The sequence below is a fragment of the Ostrea edulis genome, chromosome 8 (genome assembly GCF_947568905.1).
Source record: "Ostrea edulis chromosome 8, xbOstEdul1.1, whole genome shotgun sequence".
In the NCBI taxonomy this organism is placed as follows: Eukaryota; Metazoa; Mollusca; class Bivalvia; order Ostreida; family Ostreidae; genus Ostrea; species Ostrea edulis.
This window is the reverse complement of record NC_079171.1, coordinates 64057335-64079437: the sequence shown is the minus strand read 5'-3', so window position 1 is coordinate 64079437 and position 22103 is coordinate 64057335. Positions and strand designations below refer to the sequence as shown.

Genomic DNA, 22103 nt, shown 5'->3' with positions numbered 1-22103 from the left:
AATGAAGGGCCCTCAAGGGGCTGCATGAAAATACATACAAATAATGTACATATACATATACAAGTAAAGAAAGAAGTGATTACATAACACATATACAAATACAGTGTCATATATTGTTCAAAATAAATTTTCCAGTTATATTTAGAATAGATGGCTCTTCAGAACATAATATGTAAATGAATTTTTGTTCATCATTGAGTTTATCAAAAAATTTAACTGTTTTTTCTATAGCACCACAAAAAGATTTTCTTTCATCAACAAACTTTTCACATTTAAAAAAGTTTAAAATAAGTGCACAGTTTCCCATCAATTAATTTATTTCGATTATTGTACCAGGTTTCAGTGTATTTATCACAGAGTAATTTCTTTACAATTTTCTTAAATCTATACTGACTAAAATCTCTTAACGGATATCCAATTTTAACATATTCTAAAGCTTTTTCCACTAGTGAGTACCATGACAGTTTGTTGTTTAAATGTAAAGATTTACTACACATATAAACATCATTAAGTAGTTTAAATTCATTTTGGTTTTTCAAGCCTGTACCATTAACAATTAAATGATTGATTTCAAAATATCATGATGCAGAGGAAATCTCCCCAATTCTGATAGTACAGCAAAATTTGTACTTGTCTTATGTACACCAAGAATATATCTAAAATATTTTAGTTGAAGCTTCCCACAGTGAAGTGATTTAAAAAGTTTGTCTGGATCAAATGGTGATGATTTTAATTTATTCCATGAACCTATGTATCCACCCCATATTTCAGAATTATATGATAAAATTGGTTTTATTGTGTGGTCAAAGAGAATAATTGTTTTAATTCCTGGTGCTAAACATAAAAAAATCTTTTTTCAATTTATAAAATCCTTTGAGGGCTGTGTTATATAGTTCAGATTAAGCGGTACTAAAACTGCTAGATGCAGAAAAAAGGTACCCTGGCAGAAAAAAGGTACCCTGGCAAGTATTTTTGATATGGTGTACATTCACTATGTTTGATCTGAAATTTAACATGATATTGATCAATCAACAAGTTGTACGAGCCATGCAATATTCAGCATAGTCGGATACCCACGGCTGATCGTCAGCGATGAGTCGGATACGCACGGCTGATCTCGCACGGTCTTCCACTCATCACTGATCCCTGACTTCTCGCTCATCACGTGATGAGTAGAAGACGAGATCAGCCATGCGTATCCGACTCATCACGTGATGAGTAGAAGACGAGATCAGCCGTGCGTATCCGACGATGACAATACAGGTACAAGATTATAATTGCACAAGGTGATTGATCTAGTTTTTACAGTTTTAAGTCCAAAGTTTCATCTAGTAGTGGCAGTCAACCAAATTCACATACACCCCACAAATCCAAAATAAAATTCAAAGGGGTGGGTGGGATAGATGGGGTTACGACCCAAGTTTCGTTCTAACCCCCAACCACCCACCCCACCCCCATGCAAAACATTACGTGACATTTTTTTTAAATGTTCAACCAAGGTGGAGGGGCTTAGATAACGATAAAGAAATGGTAAATAATATAATCGATTAGGTTCCATTGAAGAAAAAAAATAAAGAATTTTTCATCCAATACAATATTTTATCCCTACACGTTTGGGTATTTTTCATTACGTTTGACTTTTTATCAACCCTCAAGATTCGCCACCGAAATAGACATACTTTCAGTTCTTTTTTTCCATTGGTTATCGAACTCCGGGATGTGGGTTAGAATAGGTCCTCAGTACCCCTCCCCCGGGATGTGGGTTAGAATAGGTCCTCAGTACCCCTCCCCCGGGATGTGGGTTAGAATAGGTCCTCAGTACCACTTGTTTGTCGAAAGAGGCGACTTTATGGGGCGGTCCTTCGGATGAGACCACAAAAAATGAGGCCCCGTGTCATAGCAGGTGTGACACGATAAAGATCCCCCCGAAGCCCTGCTCAAAGGCCGTAGGTCTAAATTTTGCAGTCCTAATTCACTGACAATGGTGACGTCTCCATGTGGGTGAGAAATTCTCCACCAACCAACCATATCCAAGATATTTCAGTTTAAAATACGTTCAACTTCTCGACTTAGGAGGACTTAGGAGGAATGCTACACCAGAGAAATTTGATATCGATGAAAAGTGGAGGATATGTACAACAATATTTTGAAATTGAAAACTTTCAAATTTACTTTGTTTAGTAAAAAAATATGCAGTTTTAGTAGAAAGCAATATGAAAAAAATCTAAAACCCCTGATGGACTCGAACCCGCGATCTACAATTCAGTAGTCGACGTGCTAACCAAATAATGAGCTAGACAAATATTGTTTATATTCATATTTTCATTCATGTGTGTAAAGGAAGTAAGCCATTATGACGATGTAGATTACATCCTTAATGGCAGGTCATTTTGGTGAATTTTCTCTCTCATCCCAAATCATCTTATTCCTTTCTAATGTAATTAAAACAGATATATATGAGTGATTTGTTTTAAACTTTGAAATGACCGCATGCCTGTCAATAGTTATACCAGGAGCCAACTTGTATTTTTTGTCCAGGAAGCAAATATTCAAGAGACATGATTTTAAGATTATAATCGTTTTAAATTTGGAAATAGATAAATAAAATTGGGGTGGGGGTGGGGGTGGGGGTCTTGTGTTGTTAATAGAAAACAGCTTGTACCAGTCATTTGGACTAATTTTTAATTCTTTAAAAAAAATGACCTTAGTCTTTTAAAATCAATACGAGACCTGTGAAGATTCTACCTATATTCTACCGTGATAATATTGACGTATGATTAGTGGCATAAGTGACTCTCTCTCTCTCTCTCTCTCTCTCTCTCTCTCTCTCTCTCTCTCATTGATTGTCAAAATTTGACATATAGTACGTATCAAAACTTTCCCCTGTGTACTGTGTACTGTTTACTAGTTTTGTACTTTGGAATGCGCCTGCAAATGCGTTATCCGAAATTTTTTTTATACCCCCCCCCCCCACAAGAGATAGAAACGGTTGGTAATATTAAAAGGAATATCTATAGAATTTTTCGGTCAATACATTCACTACATAGGAATTTAATTTTTTCAATACCTTTTACTTCTATGTGAACCTTTGACACATTTTTCTACATAAAAGAAAAAAAAATGCTGCAGGATAGTAGCTCCCAAGTTTATTTTTCCCTGAGAGCTACAGGTCTGCAGCGTCCTAAACGTCTGAACCAGCAGTCTTATCGTTTACTTTTTAATTAGCAATTAAACAACTTTATTTTAGGGGCGAGATAAAAAATTCAATGTTCACAAAAAACTAAATTCACGTAGTTTTCAGCAAGACACCCCCCCCCCCTTAAAACTAAATTTCGCAGCAAATCGATTAGTAAGTATATGAATAACAAACACTCTGTATAATTTTCTGCTTTTTATTCACAAATGAAAGTGCACATTAAAACTATGAAATGTTCATTAAAATGTAATATTATCATGTGTAGCAATCGCTTCATTGTTATTTCTCTCTCCACTAAAGTGTAATCGATGTCTGATGAAAGAAACTTACGTGAGATTTTACACACACACCCCTTTCCCCGTAGCTATTTGAATTTAGATTTTTTATCCGACATCGATCTATTGATCTCGCCCCTTACTCATAAAATGTCTTAATTTACCAGTTACACACAGTTGTATTTCTTTCTTACTAAATTACTATATATGGCTACTCTCCATTAAAAACTCACAAACAGCACGAGGGATTATAAACTTAAAACTTTCTAAACTTTTTAAAATGAAATTTGGACTACATTGTATCTTACCAAAAAAGGTGTGGGTTTTTTTTTTTATTATTATTTATTTTTTAAATAGACTGGAGACCAAAGCGTCTGATCAACGGCTATCAAAAAGTTATCAAAAAGCAATCCGAGTTTTGAGTTGGGAGATTTAAATGAATATTTTAGATTTACGGATCTGTAAGTAAGAATGTGAACACCTGGATGCACCCTAACAAATTCCTCTTACCTGGGAAAAAAATAATTCTAAATTTTACATCACGTGACTCTGACCCTCTTTATTTAATCTATGAAAACTACAAGTGACTCTCTGCATGTGTGTGTGGTGGGCGGGTGCGTGGGAGGGTGCGTGCGTGCGCGTGTAAAACATCACGTCAAATAACAATAGCACGGAGCTTTTTATACACGAGGAATTTTCTAAGTTGTTTGTACACAATACCCAACTTTAGAAACCTGTACATAGGGTAGTTTTGTTCTGTAGGCTATAGTATAAATGTATTGTTATATGTAAAAACCTGTACATAGGCTAGCTTTGTTCTGTAGGCTATAGTATAAATGTATTGTTATATGTAAAAACCTGTACATAGGCTAGCTTTGTTCTGTAGGCTATAGTATAAATGTATTGTTATATGTAAAAACCTGTACATAGGCTAGCTTTGTTCTGTAGGCTATAGTATAAATGTATTGTTATATGTAAAAACCTGTACATAGGCTAGCTTTGTTCTGTAGGCTATAGTATAAATGTATTGTTATATGTAAAAACCTGTACATAGGCTAGCTTTGTTCTGTAGGCTATAGTATAAATGTATTGTTATATGTAAAAACCTGTACATAGGGTAGTTTTGTTCTGTAGGGTATAGTATAAATGTATTGTTATATGTAAAAACCTGTACATAGGGTAGCTTTGTTCTGTAGGCTATAGTATAAATGTATTGTTAAGTAGCTTAAGCGCTTATTTTCATTGTTATGTACGGCATTACCTTCATTTCTTTCCTACAAAAAGCTAATACGATTTAGAACCAACATTTTAACTGTTATATAAACCAATTCTCATGTTCGCAGTTTGTTGACCGGTCAACATTTACGAATTGCTGACCGGGCAATAGTCTGTCCAATTTTCATTGGCTACCTCAGTCACGTGATTATCGATCGGCTGATATTTTGTTACGTAATGGCGAGGTTCACTGCATGTTTTGATGATGAAATGAGCAGAACCACGAAAACTCGATTGTTGATTATTGGGTATGCTTCTTACACTTGTGGATACTTTAAATGGTGTACTCAACCATTCTGTCTTGTTAAAAATTCAAAGTCTACAAACAATGTGCATCTAGTAAATAACATGAAAGTACCGGTGTGTAAGAAAACAGTTAATGACTGTGTCCTCGGACAACAGTTGTTTTGTTTGACCCGAGAACGGATCCGTATATAGGACTCGGGTCAAACAAAACAGCTGTTGTCCTCGGAGTCGATCAATAACTGTATTATAGTGCTGTCAGGTGTCCCATAAACAGTAAACAAAGACAAACTAGGCAATCCTATCATTATACATCAACAAAATAATTAAGTAAAAAATGATAAATTTAAAAAAAAAACCAAAACAAGATGACATTCCCTCGCAACATACCAACAGCCGAAAATAATGATAATGAATGTCAATATAACAAATGATAGATGTCCAGAGTAATGTTGACCTTGACTTTTGAACTTGTAACCTCAAAATCAATTTGGCGCCATATACTCCCTAGGATGTACCATTGTATCAAGGTTGGTGTCAATCAAGCAAATGATTGATGTCTGTCAATCAAGTCAAGGGTTCCCGTGTACTGGACAAAAAGTATATCCTTACGTTCAGAGTAGTTTGACCTTGACCTTTGTAACATAAAAATTAAATCTTCTAAGGGAGAAACCGTGTACAGCTATTGAGTGGACAATATTTTTTATGTCCAAAATATAGTTTGACCTTTGACTTCGTGACCTCAAAATCTGTAGGGTTATCAATTTTTTTTAGGAGGAACCAATGCACCAAGTTTGACATCTGTCAGGCCTTTTTTTTATTGAGTTGGTTTACGGATCCGCCGCACTGATTTTTTGGGATGTTGGAAAAAAATAAAAGTTTTTCACTCCTTTTTATATTTCCCACGCTGTAATTTTTCCTTTTCACAACAACAACAACAACAACAACAACAACAAAAAACAAAAAACAAAAAAAAAACAACAAACAAACAAACAAACAAAAAAATTGAAAGAAAGAAAAGAAAATAGATTCCGCTGGACTGGATATTTGGACAGACGCCTCCGTCGATCGTTGAAATCTCGGGACAGTCTATATGTCATGTGTGGAACGTTGATCGGTCAACTTCAGTGAGTTCAGCCGGTGCTAACAATTATTCTGCACCTTAGTAACAATGCTTTTTGCTTCCAATAAGTTATCTGTTTATGAAACTAACTTCTAATTAACATAAGTTATGCATTGCATACCATTTAGAAAATAAAAACAAACACTTGTTTTCAGATGGCATCCATGACGTACGCTGGTTTGCACTAATCACCTAAACAAGTATAACCCTACCTGACCTTACCATGCATACATTTTGCCGAGGATATTAATGAATATTTGAAATGTGTAATTCTTCATATATTGAAGGAGGTTGAAAACATATTTAACATTATTGAATTCATTCATTGTATAAAATGTGTTGACTACCAACAATAAATTGATCTGACCTATATAAAATTCAGAATGTTTTAATAAATGTTTATAGGGTTCATGAATTTTATTTATAACATTACTTGACTTCATAAATGTAACCGGTCTTGAGTATAAGAATAACCCACAAGATGGTTAAGGTCGTAGATTCGTTTACTTTTTGGAAACAATGAAAACAAATCCAGTTTATGGAACTGAGCTACAGCTTCCGAAATCAAGGTGAACTGCTTAAAACTCTTATGATGACAGTTGTTGGTGTTAGCAAATCCTCTATAAATTAAATATATATTTTATGCTTTTTAAGAACTCAATAGTGGCAACACCCTTTGGAATCTCTTTCAAAACTAGATTTTCCTGAACTATTTCATAAAAAGAACTCAGGAATTCCCGCCAGGAATTCCTATTGGCTAGAACAAAATACTAAGACCAATCAGATGACAGAACAAGTATGACACCTAAGAGATACATGAACTAATCCGAGTTATGTTCTAACTGGACCCTTACGGATTAAACCATTATATTTAAAAGGGTGTTTAGGTTTCTTTAACACACAACACAAAGTTAGTAAGTAGCGCAGCGCAATATGTATTGAAGTGAATGAATGTGAATGGCAATATAAAAATATAAAACTAAACTAAGTACAACTACCACATAAATAAGAATTTAAAGCTTAAAAGTAAATTTTTAGACAAAATATAAGCTTGGTAAGGTCAGTTAGGATTTTAGTACTTCAGATGATTAGTGCGTCCCTATATACGTCATGGATGCCGTCTTTTGAATGGAAAAACGATGTGGTTCTTTTATTTTGGGATTTACATAACTAAACGGCAAACAATGGACATTTGATAATGATAGAAAGTTAATTTAATAAACAAATAATATTTTGAAGGAACCAGTATTGTTGCCATGGTGCACTATATATCACCGTCTTACGTTGACAGTGCCGAGAATATTAAAGTTGATAATAAAACATTGACCTCAAATCAAGTTCATTTTTATTACTTAACATTTTGTAATTTGAACTTTTTTTTTTTTTACCTCCTCCGGACGGATTTGAAATTTTGAAATCCGTAAACCAATTTTTAAAAAAATTGGCCTCAATGAAAGAGTTCTTGTAGAGCGATCAATGGACAGACCAATCAGACAGGTGCAAACCAATATCAAGGTAGCATAAACACACACAAACCAATATCAAGGTAGCATAAACACACACAAACCAATATCAAGGTAGCGTAAAAACACACAACTTAGTTGGGAATGTGTGTATAATCAAAGGGACATGGACACAATATTAGCTGAAAATTTTCAAATTTAATTTTTCCATTTTTAATGTTTAGAATGCTTAATAAGGGTAATTCTAATCATCTAATGGTAAGCAAAAACTTTAATGTCAGTTGTCGATTTACAAGAGATATACACATGTACATAGCTCATAATTATTTGTTATGTAAACAAGGTTCGTTTCATGTTTTTGTTTACATCGAATAAATATGCTTTTAAAAAATATCGTTTAGAGCAAATTTTTCAATTTGCAAGTTAATTCTGAACACCATTAAACAGTGTCTAGAAATCTTTATTTGGACAAAATTTTAAACATAGTTTTAATTCTATCAATGGCCATGGTTAAAGTTACATACATAGAAAATCATCGTAATAGCACATTTTTACAACAAAATGAAATTTTCAGATTGGGAGCTAATATCACTTTAACACAGCGCGAAATCAATCCCATGTAAAACTCTGAACCCCTGTTTCAGCCCTAACCCTTGGGGCGGATCCATGCAGGATTTGCAGTTACGGGGGTGCCACTTTATGAGGCAGGGGGTCTGGGGGTACATTTGTACTATTTTCTATAATTTTTCATGAGGTGAAATTAATAAATGACGCAAATTTTTAAGGGTTAAAAAAATTAAAAAAAAGATTAAGTTCTCCCAATAAAGTAATTCAAGAAATCAAAAGATTTTGTCATTTATTTCTCCATGCAGGAGTGGAAGAAATTATTTCTTCTTTTATCGTTTGGTACATTTTTTTTCCTTCTAAACAATATATACCACGATTTATCTTTGAAATTTTTAGGGGGGGGGGCGGTGCCGGCTGTGCCCCTCCCTTAAATCCGCCACTGGGCCTAACCAAAGGGGCCATGGTTTGATCTGAATCTGGACTACATTGGAGTGCTTGCATGTTTATGTGACTAATGATGACCTTTTTAAAAAAAAAAATTCCAATCATAGGTAAAAATTTATTTTCTCACTTTTTTATTAATGCGCTTCGCGCATTGATGAGGTTTTCCGTTCAGTTTTTCGTTTGATGCATTCATCAAATAGAGAATTATAAGTTTCATTTCTTAAATCAAATTCTTTGATTCGCACACTTAGACCGCTACCCAGCGTAGCGACTTACATATGTACGTGAGCGGATCAAAGAACCTGATTTTTATCAGGTTGGACAAGAAGTAAAAAATGTGTAAAATTTACGGACAGACGTACGATGGACAAAAAAAGAAGAAAATTAAATCACTCAAGCTAAAATAGGATGGAGAGGTATACTGGAGTACAATGTGGGGGGGGGGGGGGGGGGGGGGTATAGCCAAAGGGTTTTCCGAGACTATATTTTTAAAGCATGTAATGAAATATGCTGCTATGTATAGCGTTATTATATACTTTCAATTTCATTTCTTCTTTTTTCTTTAAAAGTTTGCTGGCATATGCGATATATGCTCGGAAACATTCCGGCTCGCAAACATTACGTCACAATCAATACACAAGCAAATTACTACGTCGTTAATTTTCAAATTTTTCGTGTTTTTCATCTTTTACTCAGTTAAACCAATAAAGAAATTGTAAAAAATAAATTATTGTTAGTTTCTAAATGAAATTGAAAGTATATAATAAAAAGGTTATAGACTTTGTATGGGAAATATGACGACCTCGTTTTTTGTCGCGGACGGACCTCGCAAGCTCGGTCCGTCTACGCGCCAAAAAACTCGGTCGTCATACTTTCCCATACAAAGTCTATAACTTATAATTATTAAAAAATTTCAGTAAATGGCGCTAAACTGTGATGAAATTTTCCCTTGTTTCGTTTCATTGTGACGTCATATATAGCTGCATGTGAAGGTTATACTCAATCGTAACTACTCGGCTATTTCCGTAACCGCAAATGAACCTCGTATGTGGATCGACACCCAAACTCCCCGTCGAGGCCTCATTACGTCACCTACGAATAGACCTCTCCTATGTGACGCACCACAATATACAGATTTGTATATTGTGAGTCCGCGATTATCACGCAGACAAATTACACTAAAGAAGTAGTTCGCAGTTAAAAGTTTGAAGATATTAATATTAAGAGCATTAATATAAAAATATGGATTTTATTTTAAACATAAAATGATCAAAAGATCATTAAAAAGTAGGGAGACTCTGTTCAAATTATTGTGTAAAGTAATGAACTTGATGATTACATTCTTGTTTTGAAAGTTGTTTACGTATGACGTTATGTTTTTTCGTCATTCTACAGTGACGTCACAATATACCCGGCCTAAGAAATCGCTATCCCATAATGCCTAAGTGGAAGAGTTTGGTTTGTGAGCAAACGAACTTTGGTGGAAGTTTGGATCGACACCATCAGAGTTGGTTGTTACGTATACATAAACGTAACTTTGACGTCACAGTCGTACGAAACGTGAACTTTCAAATGCATCTAAGATATTATACACATCTAAGGTATTGTACCACTATCAATTTCCACTTACATGTTATGTATTAGAGTGAATAAGACGTTAATGATACCAAAACTTAATCTGTGGTGAAAATATAAATAACATATTATTCAGGGATTCGGTTCAAACTCCCCGTCGAGGCCTCATTACGTCACCTACGATAGACCTCTCCTATGTGACGCACCACAATATACAGATTTGTATATTGTGAGTCCGCGATTATCACGCAGACAAATTACACTAAAGAAGTAGTTCGCAGTTAAAAGTCTGAAGATATTAATATTAAAAGCATTAATATAAAAGTATGGATTTTATTTTAAACATAAAATGATCAAAAGATCATTAAAAAGTAGGGAGACTCTGTTCAAATTATTGTGTAAAGTAATGAATTTGATGTTTACGTTCTTGTTTTGAAAGTTGGTTACGTTTGACGTTATGTTTTTTCGTCATTCTACAGTGACGTCACAGTATACGCGGCGTACGAAATCGCTATCCCATAATGCCTAAGTGGAAGAGTTTGGTTTGTGAGCAAACGAACTCTGGTGGAAGTTTGGGATTCGGTTCTGGCCTCTTAACTCTCATCCATGGGCGCGCTTCCGGCGAAGAAATGCATCGATTTGATGCAATTCTTGCGCCGATCCACGTTCGAGTCTTCTTACCGGTTACGAAAAAAGACGAGCGCGTGATCCGATTGGGTTATACTTAGTTGACGTTTGTGACGTATATTTTCATTTTATCAACACGTCATGTTATGTGCAGTATAGAAGTAGCATTCACGCAAGCCGTTCTATCGGAATGCAAGCCGTTTGAGTTCCCCCACTCAAACTCGTAGAAAGCTGTACAAACGTGTAGGTGACGACTAGCAGTAGAATGTTTATCCGGGGTTGCATAAGGTCACTGGAAGGTCACTTGCAGTGTCTGTGTACACAAGATAAAAGTTGTCATGAAAACGATACTATAGATTCTACAGGGTATCATTTAATTAGATTTCTTGTGTGTCTTATTTCTTTCATCTTCTTGAATCGCGATATCGTGTGGTCCTATATCAAGACGCAATCTTTTTTTTTTTTTTTTTTTTTTTTGTCTAGAGGTGAATTAGGGTCATGATGAATGTGGATAAGGTCAAGTAAAGTCAAAGGTTAACACCAGCCGTCAAAGGCCTTATAAATAATGTTTGATGTGGCGGATCCAGAGAGAGAGATAGAGAGAGTTTTGTTTCAAGTATAAGCACCCGACAGGGTGACGTCTTTTAAAAAAAAAATTAAAAATCCCTCGACCTCTGGATATATCTAAATTTAGATATTCTTTATTCTTCTCTATTTGAAATTATGCAAGTTCTCAGCAACATCATAATTTAACTAAAAATTAAATTTGCGAATAAGAAATTTTTAAACTTTGAAATCTTCTGTAATTTAAATTATTATACAGGAATCAGTAACTATACCTCCCCATACCACCGTACTCCCCTGAAGAAATAAAATTAAAAAAAAAATTCGTATAAAATTAGAATTTATTTTAATAGGATTGATGAAATTCAATAAAGATTTTTGAAACATAGAAACTTGATTTTTTTTTTAATTTGAATTAGGCCTAGTAAATCCATTTATTTCCGCCGGTGGGATTTAAAAAAAAAAAATGCATGTATATGCAACAAAGTTTCCGAATTGATCTGCATCTACATGTATACACGCATTCCCCATAATAAACGGTACAGATGTTCTCTAAAACGACATTGCTCACCAAATGCATAAAATTAGACATTCTAAATGTATCATCAAGTTATTCTATTGCTTTATATTTGAGAAATACTTTATTTTTTCCCCACTTCTCATATTTAACATAATGCATTCCACATCATTCAAGATCGTCATTGTTTTATTTTCGAAAGAAATATATTCAATCATATTTAAAGAGTTTTAAAATAATGTTACTTAGTCGATTATTCTTATTCTGAAATCAGTCGATTTAATTTAGTCATTATTTACATTTTCCTCCCAATGTTCACATGGAAAATTAAAACATGTTAATGATATTTTGTAAGTTGTGCGTTTCTGAATGAAAAACTGCTGATTTCGTATGCATTGTGAATGGCTGTTCCAACAGGCTGTTCTGTCAATTGAACACAACCGCCGAACCTCGCCGAATGTTTACAGTACTCTCCGATAATTAAATCCCCGGCCTCAGGTATATGGTTACAGTGTCCCGAATCCAAATATTAATAAGTGCAATTAAAAGGACTCTTATTTTTTGTTAATTAGATGCGAGCGCCCGATCAGGTGCGCGATTCCGCGATTGGCCAGCGTAGAGCTCTGCAATACTTCGGCGTATCGACACCACACCCTTGTAGCTCATCGCTCACGACGAGGCCGAGTTGTTATTACTGACAATTGCTTTGTAGGCCATTAAATTGAGTGGTTGATTTTGGGACTTAAATGCCCCCATGTGCGGGTAAAATTAACGCGGTTATTGTCTCCCCATTTTGTACGTAACGCTGAGAATTCAGCGTTTTCACTGGACGAAGCAGCGCCCGAGACGAAAAATCTAATCGGGGGACTCGACTGAACGTCAATGTGAAAAAATGGCATGTTGTTTAAGCGACGAAGCGAAAGAACAGCGCCGAATTAATGAGCAAATAGAAAGGGAGATTCGGCGAGACAAGAGGAATCAACGGAGGGAGCTGAAACTTCTTTTGCTAGGTAAGATTGTGAGAATTTTCCGGGCTACACGGGACTGAAAATGATGACTTTAGATGCTGATCCCGAAAGCCGCCGCCATTTTGAATAATTACGGTCTTGATTCACATGAAAATAAACCGGGTTTTCGTTATAGTTTTGTCAAGATAGTGAATTGAGACTTCACAATTTCAATATGAATAGTAATTAAAAGTTTTTTAGTGAGATATTTTGTATTACATCTTGAAATTCCTTCCTAAATCTCTAGAAAACGATGGATGAATGCTGGTGAGTTTTGACGTTATGCATCTCGTGTCACGACGAAATATGCACGTCCTGCGAAGGGTACGGACTCGCGATACGTGTGAATTTGTTCCCCCAACTTGAGTCAATCTTTTTAGCATACAATTTTAAGAGCATTGCATCTTGAAGTAGCAGTTTTATCGTTCTAAGATTAGCTTTTGCATCAGAGTTATTCGACGCCATTTTGAATAATTAAGTTTTGTTCACATACACAGACATGAGAGTTTAAAAAAAAAGAAAGAAAGGAAATGTGGAATTCATCGTGTAATACACCTGAATGTATCATCACGGGTATCGCAGTACATAGCGTTGTAACCAGGTGTCAAATTGGGTCAGTTGACCTAATTTAGCAAAACATATATACACGCCATTTTGATAACATGGGATTCTTCAGTCAACTTCATGAATTATTTTTGAAAAATGTGAATTTTACCAGTCTGTGTCAGAATGAATATGTACTGGTAAGGGTGTGTGTATAAAAACAGGGTTCTCGTAGTATCAATGTGTACAAATTTACCTACACACAGAATTTAAGTAAGTGGTGTATTTCAAACTATTGACATCATCACCCTCACTGGTACACACAGTGTTTAAATGACAGTTTTGACAGAGCGATGAAAGCTTGTGCACTGCTGTTTTTAGTTAGATTAGAGATGGAGTGATGTCGAATCTGCAGGGAGGACCATCATGTGTGTGTACTTTTGGTTTGACAAAAGCAGCTAGAGTTATACTTTTTAAAAAAGATAATAACCATAAACAGGTTTTAAATCAGATTTATTTTATGCAATACATTGTATTATCGTTCTCTGCTAGGGCAGTATGACATGCATATCGTCAGTTTGCCAGTCAGGTGTAGTTTTTGATTAACAGAACATTTAAACAGGCAGTTTTCAGTATCTTCATATAAATTACAGATTTAAAGTACATGTTAATGGGCCACTACTTGACCTTTTATCCCGGGGTTTGACATCAATGATGATCAGGGTACCTTTTTATCCTGGGTTTCAACATCAATGATGATCAGGGTATCTTTTTTCCCGGGGTTCAACATCAATGATGATCAGGGTACCTTTTTATCCTGGGGTTCAACATCAATGATGATCAGGGTACCTTTTTCCCTGGGGTTTGACATCATTGATGATCAGGGTATCTTTTTTCCTAGGGTTAACCTTGGAAAACCCAAGACTGGAATTATGAGATGAGAGGACCTGGGGTCCTAGAGTTTTCATTGAAGTAAGAACAGCTAGTGAATAGAAGAGCTACGACATGTTGAATTCTATTTTCTAGTGCCACACTAGCATCTATTTATAGCACCTGTTCTGGTCTTCATTATCTGAATGAAGGTCCACTTGGACATTAGAGTTGGTGGACCTGCGATCCCCCCCCCCTCCCCCCCTCCCATTAAAAAGTAGAAAAGAGTCTAGGGATTTTTTTTAGGGTAGTAGGGGGCTGAAACATGGCCCCAATGCTAAAAAGCAGGTATTTCCCCCAATTTTTGCTTTAAAGTTCCCAAACAATGAAGAAAATCAAAGCAGGGTATCCATATTCTTCATCTTCACAGGCTCCAGGGATCAAAATTAACTTTTTTCACTACTAGCAAATTTTAGCTGGTGGATTATTTTTTTCAACTAGCAAAATTGAGCTTTTACTGGCATTTTTCAATCGATTGCTGTTTTACAGGAATTTAAGAAAACAAGCATGTATCTATATCAAAATATAGGGCTGTGCGGCGAACTGCCTGTCCAGTGATCTACCACCTATTTACAACATCATGTGGTTTGAAATCTTGAAGACTGTTTGCGCCAATTCAAACTATTTGTTCAAAAGTTTTTGGAAATTTCATCTAAAAAATTCTAGTTGAAAAAAAACCCCGCGAACTCTTAAGTGTTTGACTATAGACTACAGAAGGACATCGCGTGAAGCGGTATCACTAACACTTTCATGTGTTGTTTCATGTTAACACGGACGAGATCAACATGCTTGTTATTTAAATCAGACGTCTCTGAGACACCCGAAGTGTGCATGAAGTAGGCCATCTTCGACATCACTGACTGAGATGACCTTGACCTTAGTTTTTATCGATCCACGTTACTTTTTCAATACTTGTATATTCATTCTGTAAAGTGTTTCTACACACAAGACTAAATATTGTAAACTTCAAAGTACAGCCAATAAACCAAGGAAATCTGGAAAAAAGATCTTTTTTTTTTTTTACTTGCAAAAAGTTGGGATCACTTGTGATTTTTCACTTGCAATTTCAATTTTTAACTCACATTTAGCGAGTATTTCCCCATAATTTTGTTGCCTGGGCTCACAGATATTTTTTTTTAAAATTGTTAGGTAAACCTAATTTTTTGGCCTCTGTTTATTTAAATGTGGTAAGCTTTGACCAAAATAAGTCAGAAGGAGTCCAATTATTCCTGAATGCACTGGTTTGGTTTTCTCCCGACTCATTTTATCCATGGAACATTTTTCCCAATGTCAAGCAAATGTCGCTATTTTTCCCAATTGGAAAGGCTCAAGCCCTTGCATTCAAGACATTAAAAAAACTATGGTCTGTGTGTGATTTTGACTGAGGTTTAAATATGTAGTTTATGCTCTTAACTAAGTGAATGGATGTAAAACTTATCTGAGGTAGTAAATGAACAAAGGTCTGTTAAAAAAACCCTGTGGTGGAGACCGCATGTAAGGTTTCCTTGTCTTCGGTGTTTGAAACTCCTTGTAAAATTAGCTATCTAGATGTACAGGGCTAAGTGCTTGTAAAATTAGCTATCTAGTCGTACAGGGCTGAGTGCTTGTAAAATTAGCTATCTCAGTCTTCGACGTTAACCGGTGGCCCGATGCCCGAGGCCAGTAAAATCGGGATCGGGCTTCTAAAAATGTTTAACCCAGGAGTCCGGTGGGCCTGTAAATGTTTTATTGTATGTGTTGTATATATTACAAATAAAGCGTGAAATTGACTCAGATTTTCGCATCGAAAAACGATCAACCATGCTGTCTTTTCTGAAGTATAATGAGGCACAGGCACTCAGAAAGTTAATGTAAATATATAGTATGTGCATGTATAAAAAATACATGCACATACTATATATTTACATTAACTTCCGGTGCCCATGTAGGGAGGCCCCGGGGCTCGTCCGTGAAATTCAAAACCTCAGAAGCGTATTTCGCAATCACAACCATCAGATCCAAATAAAAAAACCGGTTGTACAAGGAGAAAAGAGAACGAAAATCCATGCCCCATTGGACTGAGGGTGGGCCTTTGCTAAGATTTAATTCTGGAGAAAACTAAATGTTTTGTACATGGTACAAAACAAAGTAGATTCTGAACATGAGCTGCTGATGTCATCTGCAAGATTAATATGTTGAAAAACAAAATAAGATATGTAATCTTTTTAATGTCAGTTGTGTATTTTCCTACAGTAGAACATACATGTATCTATAGTGTAGAATCAGCATGCAACACCTTGCAAATGACAAGTGGTCAAATTAGAACAAATAATTTTGGGCCATTAAAATATTGTTCGGGCTTGCAAAATTATTATACTGGGAAGCCCGAAGGGCCTGTGCTTCACAAAGTTTTTCATGAAGACTGCTATCTAGACGTACAGGGCTGAGTGCTTGTAAAATTAGCTATCTAGACGTACAGGGCTGAGTGCTTGTAAAATTAGCTATCTAGTCGTACAGGGCTGAGTGCTTGTAAAATTAGCTATCTAGATGTACAGGGCTGAGTGCTTGTAAAATTAGCTATCTAGTCGTACAGGGCTGAGTGCTTGTAAAATTAGCTATCTAGACGTACAGGGCTGAGTGCTTGTAAAAGTGTTTTGCTCTGACCCTAAAAATTTTTTTTTATCGAAAAATATAAAATTTTCCAGAAATTTCGTCTCCTCCTCAGACTTGGAACTGAACCCACAATTACTCCACTTTCATAATAATGGCGAATTCCGCCGTTGGATGTTCAGTGAAAATGGCGAGACTGTTTTATCTCGGTCCTTCCAAAAATGTGCCTACCTGAAAGAGTCGAGAAGTGTTATTGCACCATTCAAATATTCCATGGCATTTACAGATACTTTTAACCAAGATCAGGACTTCAGTCTAAAGATCCCAAGGGGCTAGAACAAGTCCTCAGTGCCCTTTGTTTGTCACCAGCTGCAAAATTTTTGCTTGTCAGGTGCACAGTTATTTTAAACACTGCTCAAACCAATGAAATATAATCAGAAATGACATATTTAGTGTCAACTTTGAATGGGGATTTTAACCACAAACTTTCGGACTTTATTATATTCTCAAAGGCCACAGAGTCAAAGCAATTTTTCTGGCAGAAGGCGATTGAGCCAAAGCAATCCCAGAAGGCTGTTGCGCCAAAGTAATCCCAGAAGGCCGTTGAGCCAAAGCAATCCCAGAAGGCAACCTGATCCAAAGCATGGAATATAAATTATTCCTGAACCTCAATCTAATTAAAATTCGATCCTTTGATCCGCTAATCTGCTATCGCTACACAAGGATCTAACAACTCCCCATTAGAGGTAATCTCAGATTGAACTTTGTTGAGAAAATAGCAGCCAATCAAATTCTAATCTCTTGACCAATCAGAATATCGCATCTAAAGGTCAGTCGGAAAAGAGGAAACAAACATATTTATACCTGAGAGCCTAAACTTTGTGTCTGGTATTAGGAAACAGTTCAACAACTTCAATTATTATAATAGTTTCACAAAGATTCACAAACCTGCGGTGATCTTAAGACTCTTTTCTTTCTAGTTGGTGAACTTTGAACCTGCGCCTACTTTCCCTGAAAACGGATATGATGCTATCGATTTCTTTCTTATATTTAATGATTTTCTCGACTTTCGTGAAACACTTTACACAAACTCCCTCCGAGTGTGGCGGCAACTCGATGATCTTCTGTATGGTATCCCTTTTCTCATCTGTCAGCCTAAGTTTCAGCTTCGAAAGCTTCTTCCATGTCGCAGTACCGTTTTGATCAACTTCTTTTATTAGAAATGAAAACCCGCACAGACAACAAATATTGCATAAACTAGATATCCTGTGTGGTGTGGACGATGAGGCTGGTATGGCCGCAGCCATTTTACTTGTTTATATATACGTTCGGAAGTCGTCATTCCGAGAATATACAATCGCACCGAAGATTCTCAAGCTGATCGCTGATTGGTCAATGCAAAAGTTCAATCTGAGATGACCTCTAATGGGGAGTTGTTAGATCCTTGTGTAGCAATAGTAGATGAGCGGATCAAAGGATCTAATTTTAATTAGATTGTCCTGAACCTTGGATGAAAATTTGAATATATTCCAATTCTTGTTTGATTTCCTTGAGGTATACTCTGGACAAATCAGAGTTTTTTTTATAGGTCTTGATTTCAAGGGCCTAGGTCTTCCCAATTGGGAAAAATAGCGACATTTGCTTGAAAATGGCAAAAAATATTCCATACAAATAAATGGGGAGAAAACCAAATCAGAGCATTAAAGTATGATTGGACTCCTTCAGACTTTAAATTTGGTCAAAGCTGACCTCATTCAAATAATCATGCAGAGGCCAAACAATTAGGTTTACTTAACAATTTTGAAGCAAAAATTGTGATATATTATGTGGGACTGTGAAGAAGATTTTTTTGAACAAAAAGGCTACCCTGCTTTGATTTGTTTTCATTATTTGGGAATTTAAAAGCAAAAATTGGGGAAAATATCTGCTTTTTAGCATTGGGAATGGGGCCTTATTTCAGCCCCCAACAGACCCTAAAAGAATACCTGCAAATTGAAATTACTTTTGCGGGAAATGCAAATTTTAGATTTTGATCCTGATCTATGAAAGCTTTATATGTAAATTTGTTTCTGTGTGTTCAAAATTCCGTTTTACTAGTGAAGGACATAGCTTATTTCAAACCCTGAGACAGGACAAGCGAAACTACCCCACCCACCTCCCCATGAGAAATTAATCCTCATCTTTAAATTACGACCCTGCTTGGACAAGAGTACCTGCTGAAATTTCATCTAGGGATGATGAGTCAATAACTAATTTGTTCATCGAAAAATGTTGCACTTCTCACTAGAATCCAGTGATTCAGAAGGCACAGTACAGGTGAGAGTGTATTGGTCAATAATCACAGAGAGGGGTAGGGGTATAGTAACTCTAGTACAGGTGAGAGTGTATTGGTCAATAATCACAGAGACGGGTAGGGGTATAGTAACTCTAGTACAGGTGAGAGTGTATTGGTCAATAATCACAGAGACGGGTAGGGGTATAGTAACTCTGTTTACGGTTTCCTGTGACAGCCATGACACCCCACCCACCCACGCCATTCTGTGAGACAGAAATTATTATTGATGAAGATTTTGAGTCTTGCTAGAGAAAAAAATGCTTTCTAAAGGATACTAAAAGTAAGTGCTACATAGCGGATACTAAAAGTAAGTGCTGCATAGCGGATACTAAAAGTAAGTGCTGCATAGCGGATACTAAAAGTAAGTGCTACATAGCGGATACTAAAAGTAAGTGCTGCATAGCTGATACTAAAAGTAAGTGCTACATAGCAACAAAGCTAACTTCTGATATAAAAAAAAAATCACAGCTTTTCAAAGAACATTTTCCATGGGCATTTTGGGCCTAACCTTCAGGAACGGATGCTTGGGAATGACTAAGGTCTGTTCAGGCATTATAATCAGCGAGAGCTCAAAAGACATGCAAACTTAAGATTTGGTGATTGCATGCTGACAATGCATGTTATACTAAATACTTTGATTATGTCCACCTAGTCTTTCCCCAGTAAGCTTTATTGATGTAAGGTTCACACCACACCGTTTTGTTTATAGGCAGTAGGTTTCTGGAGACGTGACTCGACTATTAACGCCATAGATTTGTGCATGTTAAAGTGAACTGTGTGTTGTCATAGGAGGGGGCGGGGTCTGAAGACCTAAGGCCAGTAAATTTTGAATCTTTACTCGTCCGAATGAAAAATTTTGATTGTCCGCAAATTTAGACTGTTTTCCCCTTCTTTGGGTTTTCCCAGTTTCAAGTTTGCCCTTCCTCCCCTAAGTACCTGTGAGTTATGCCCAAAAAGTTGTATTATTGTAGTTGAATGAAGTTGACGAAAAAAATGTCATTGAAAGCAATCTATTAAGAAAAAAATTACAACAGTCAATGTAGAGAAACAGATCTTTTCACCGCTGAATAACGGACAAAGGACGTGACATGAGGCGAGCCCTGAACAGTCAATGTAGGGAAACAGATCTTTTTACCGCTGAATAACGGACAAGGGGTTTGACATGAGGCAAGCCCTGAATAGTCAATGTAGGGAAACAGAACTTTTCACCGCTAAATAACGGACGGAGGGACGTGAAGTTTTGATGTGTCAGTGTGTTGTATTTGATTCTTACGCTCAGTTTATTGTTTCAATTTAAAAAAAAAGTTTCAAATGTTTAACAATTCAGTCTTTCTTCAACAACTCAATAAAATATCCATGGATGCTATCAATTCTGTAAATGCTATTACTGGTAAGGAAATACGAAGTACCGGGGATAGTGGGTTTTAGCGCTATCTGAATTTTGGACACATGACATGGCACAGACCATACTGCTGTTAGTGTCAATTAAACCCGTAAATTAGGATTGTCGCACCTCCTGAATCTCAGTTTCTTTTTAATCCAGATTTATTTTTATTTTCAAAATTGCCTTTTATCATCTTCTTTCTGAGCATTTCCTTACTGAAATACTTAAGAGTTGGAGAGGGATGTGAAGCCGTCATTTTCTCTCAAACATGACTAAGATAAGTTGTACGTCGGATAGTTCTCTCAAACATGACTAAGATAAGTTGTACGTCGGATAGTTCTCTCAAACATGACTAAGATAAGTTGTACGTCGGATAGTCTGTTATTCAGAACGATTTACTGATAGGATAAGATGTGATACGATCTACTAAAATAGGTTCAATAAACTGATGATTTACTGATAGGATAAGATGTGATACGATCTACTAAAATAGTTTCAATAAACTGACGATTTACTGATAGGATAAGATATGATGCGATCTACTAAAATAGGCTCAATAAACTGACGATTTACTGATAGGATAAGATGTGATGCGATCTACTAAAATAGGCTCAATAAACTGACGATTTGATAAATAACATGAAAATATATGGAGTTGGACTTTCTAATATATTTGCTATCCATCAAGCTTAAACAATTATTATAATTATCGAATTTCCTACTAAATAATCACTTCACTTCCCCCCTCCCGTAGACAACATTAACAAATTCAGTTTCTAGTGAACCTTAACGAGTTCAATATTTAGAAAACCATAACGATTTCAATATCTAGTCAACGATAACGAGTTCATTATCTTGATAGCTTTTAACGAGTTAAGTTTTATGGACAACTTAATGAGTTCATTATCTACATGTAGATAACCATTTAATACAAGTTTCTTTCTCTAGGCAACTTAATGAGTTCTGTATCTAGTCAACCGTAACGAGTTTAGTATCTAGACAACTTAATGAGTTCTGTATCTAGTCAACCGTAACGAGTTTAGTACCTAGACAGCCATAACGAGTTGTGTATCTAGTCAACCGTAACGAGTTTAGTATCTAGACAGCCATAACGAGTTCAGTATCTAGTCAACCGTAACGAGTTTAGTATCTAGACAACTTTGGCCAAAAAAATATATATATGTTCGTTTCCACTTGCACCTCAAATTTTCAAGGATCGGTAGGTAGGCAGTTCTCTTTTTATTTATAGGTTCAATTATTTTTAAATGATTTAGTATTCAACTATGCATGAAACATAGTGATTTTGTCTACTAATCAAATAAAAGTTACATATATATAATGAATCAAAACATTTCCTCCACTGTACTGTAAACAAAAACTTTCTGTGTTTTGGAATTTGTTAGTGCATAACAAATAACTTAATAAGTTAATAGATATACTCTTGTT

General features: G+C 35.8%; 2 protein-coding genes across 3 annotated transcripts in view; both read left to right on the top strand.

Moving 5' to 3' along the window:
• LOC125660925 (sodium-dependent glucose transporter 1A-like) overlaps positions 1–22103 on the top strand; it is a 210509-nt gene that overhangs the window by 101595 nt on the left and 86811 nt on the right. The window lies entirely within an intron of this gene.
• Positions 12364–22103, top strand: part of LOC125661993 (guanine nucleotide-binding protein G(q) subunit alpha-like) — a 34450-nt gene continuing 24710 nt past the window's right edge. The window contains 1 exon segment of the mRNA XM_048894160.2: positions 12364–12879. Coding sequence (XP_048750117.1) covers positions 12762–12879 — 118 coding nt within the window. The 5' untranslated portion in view covers positions 12364–12761.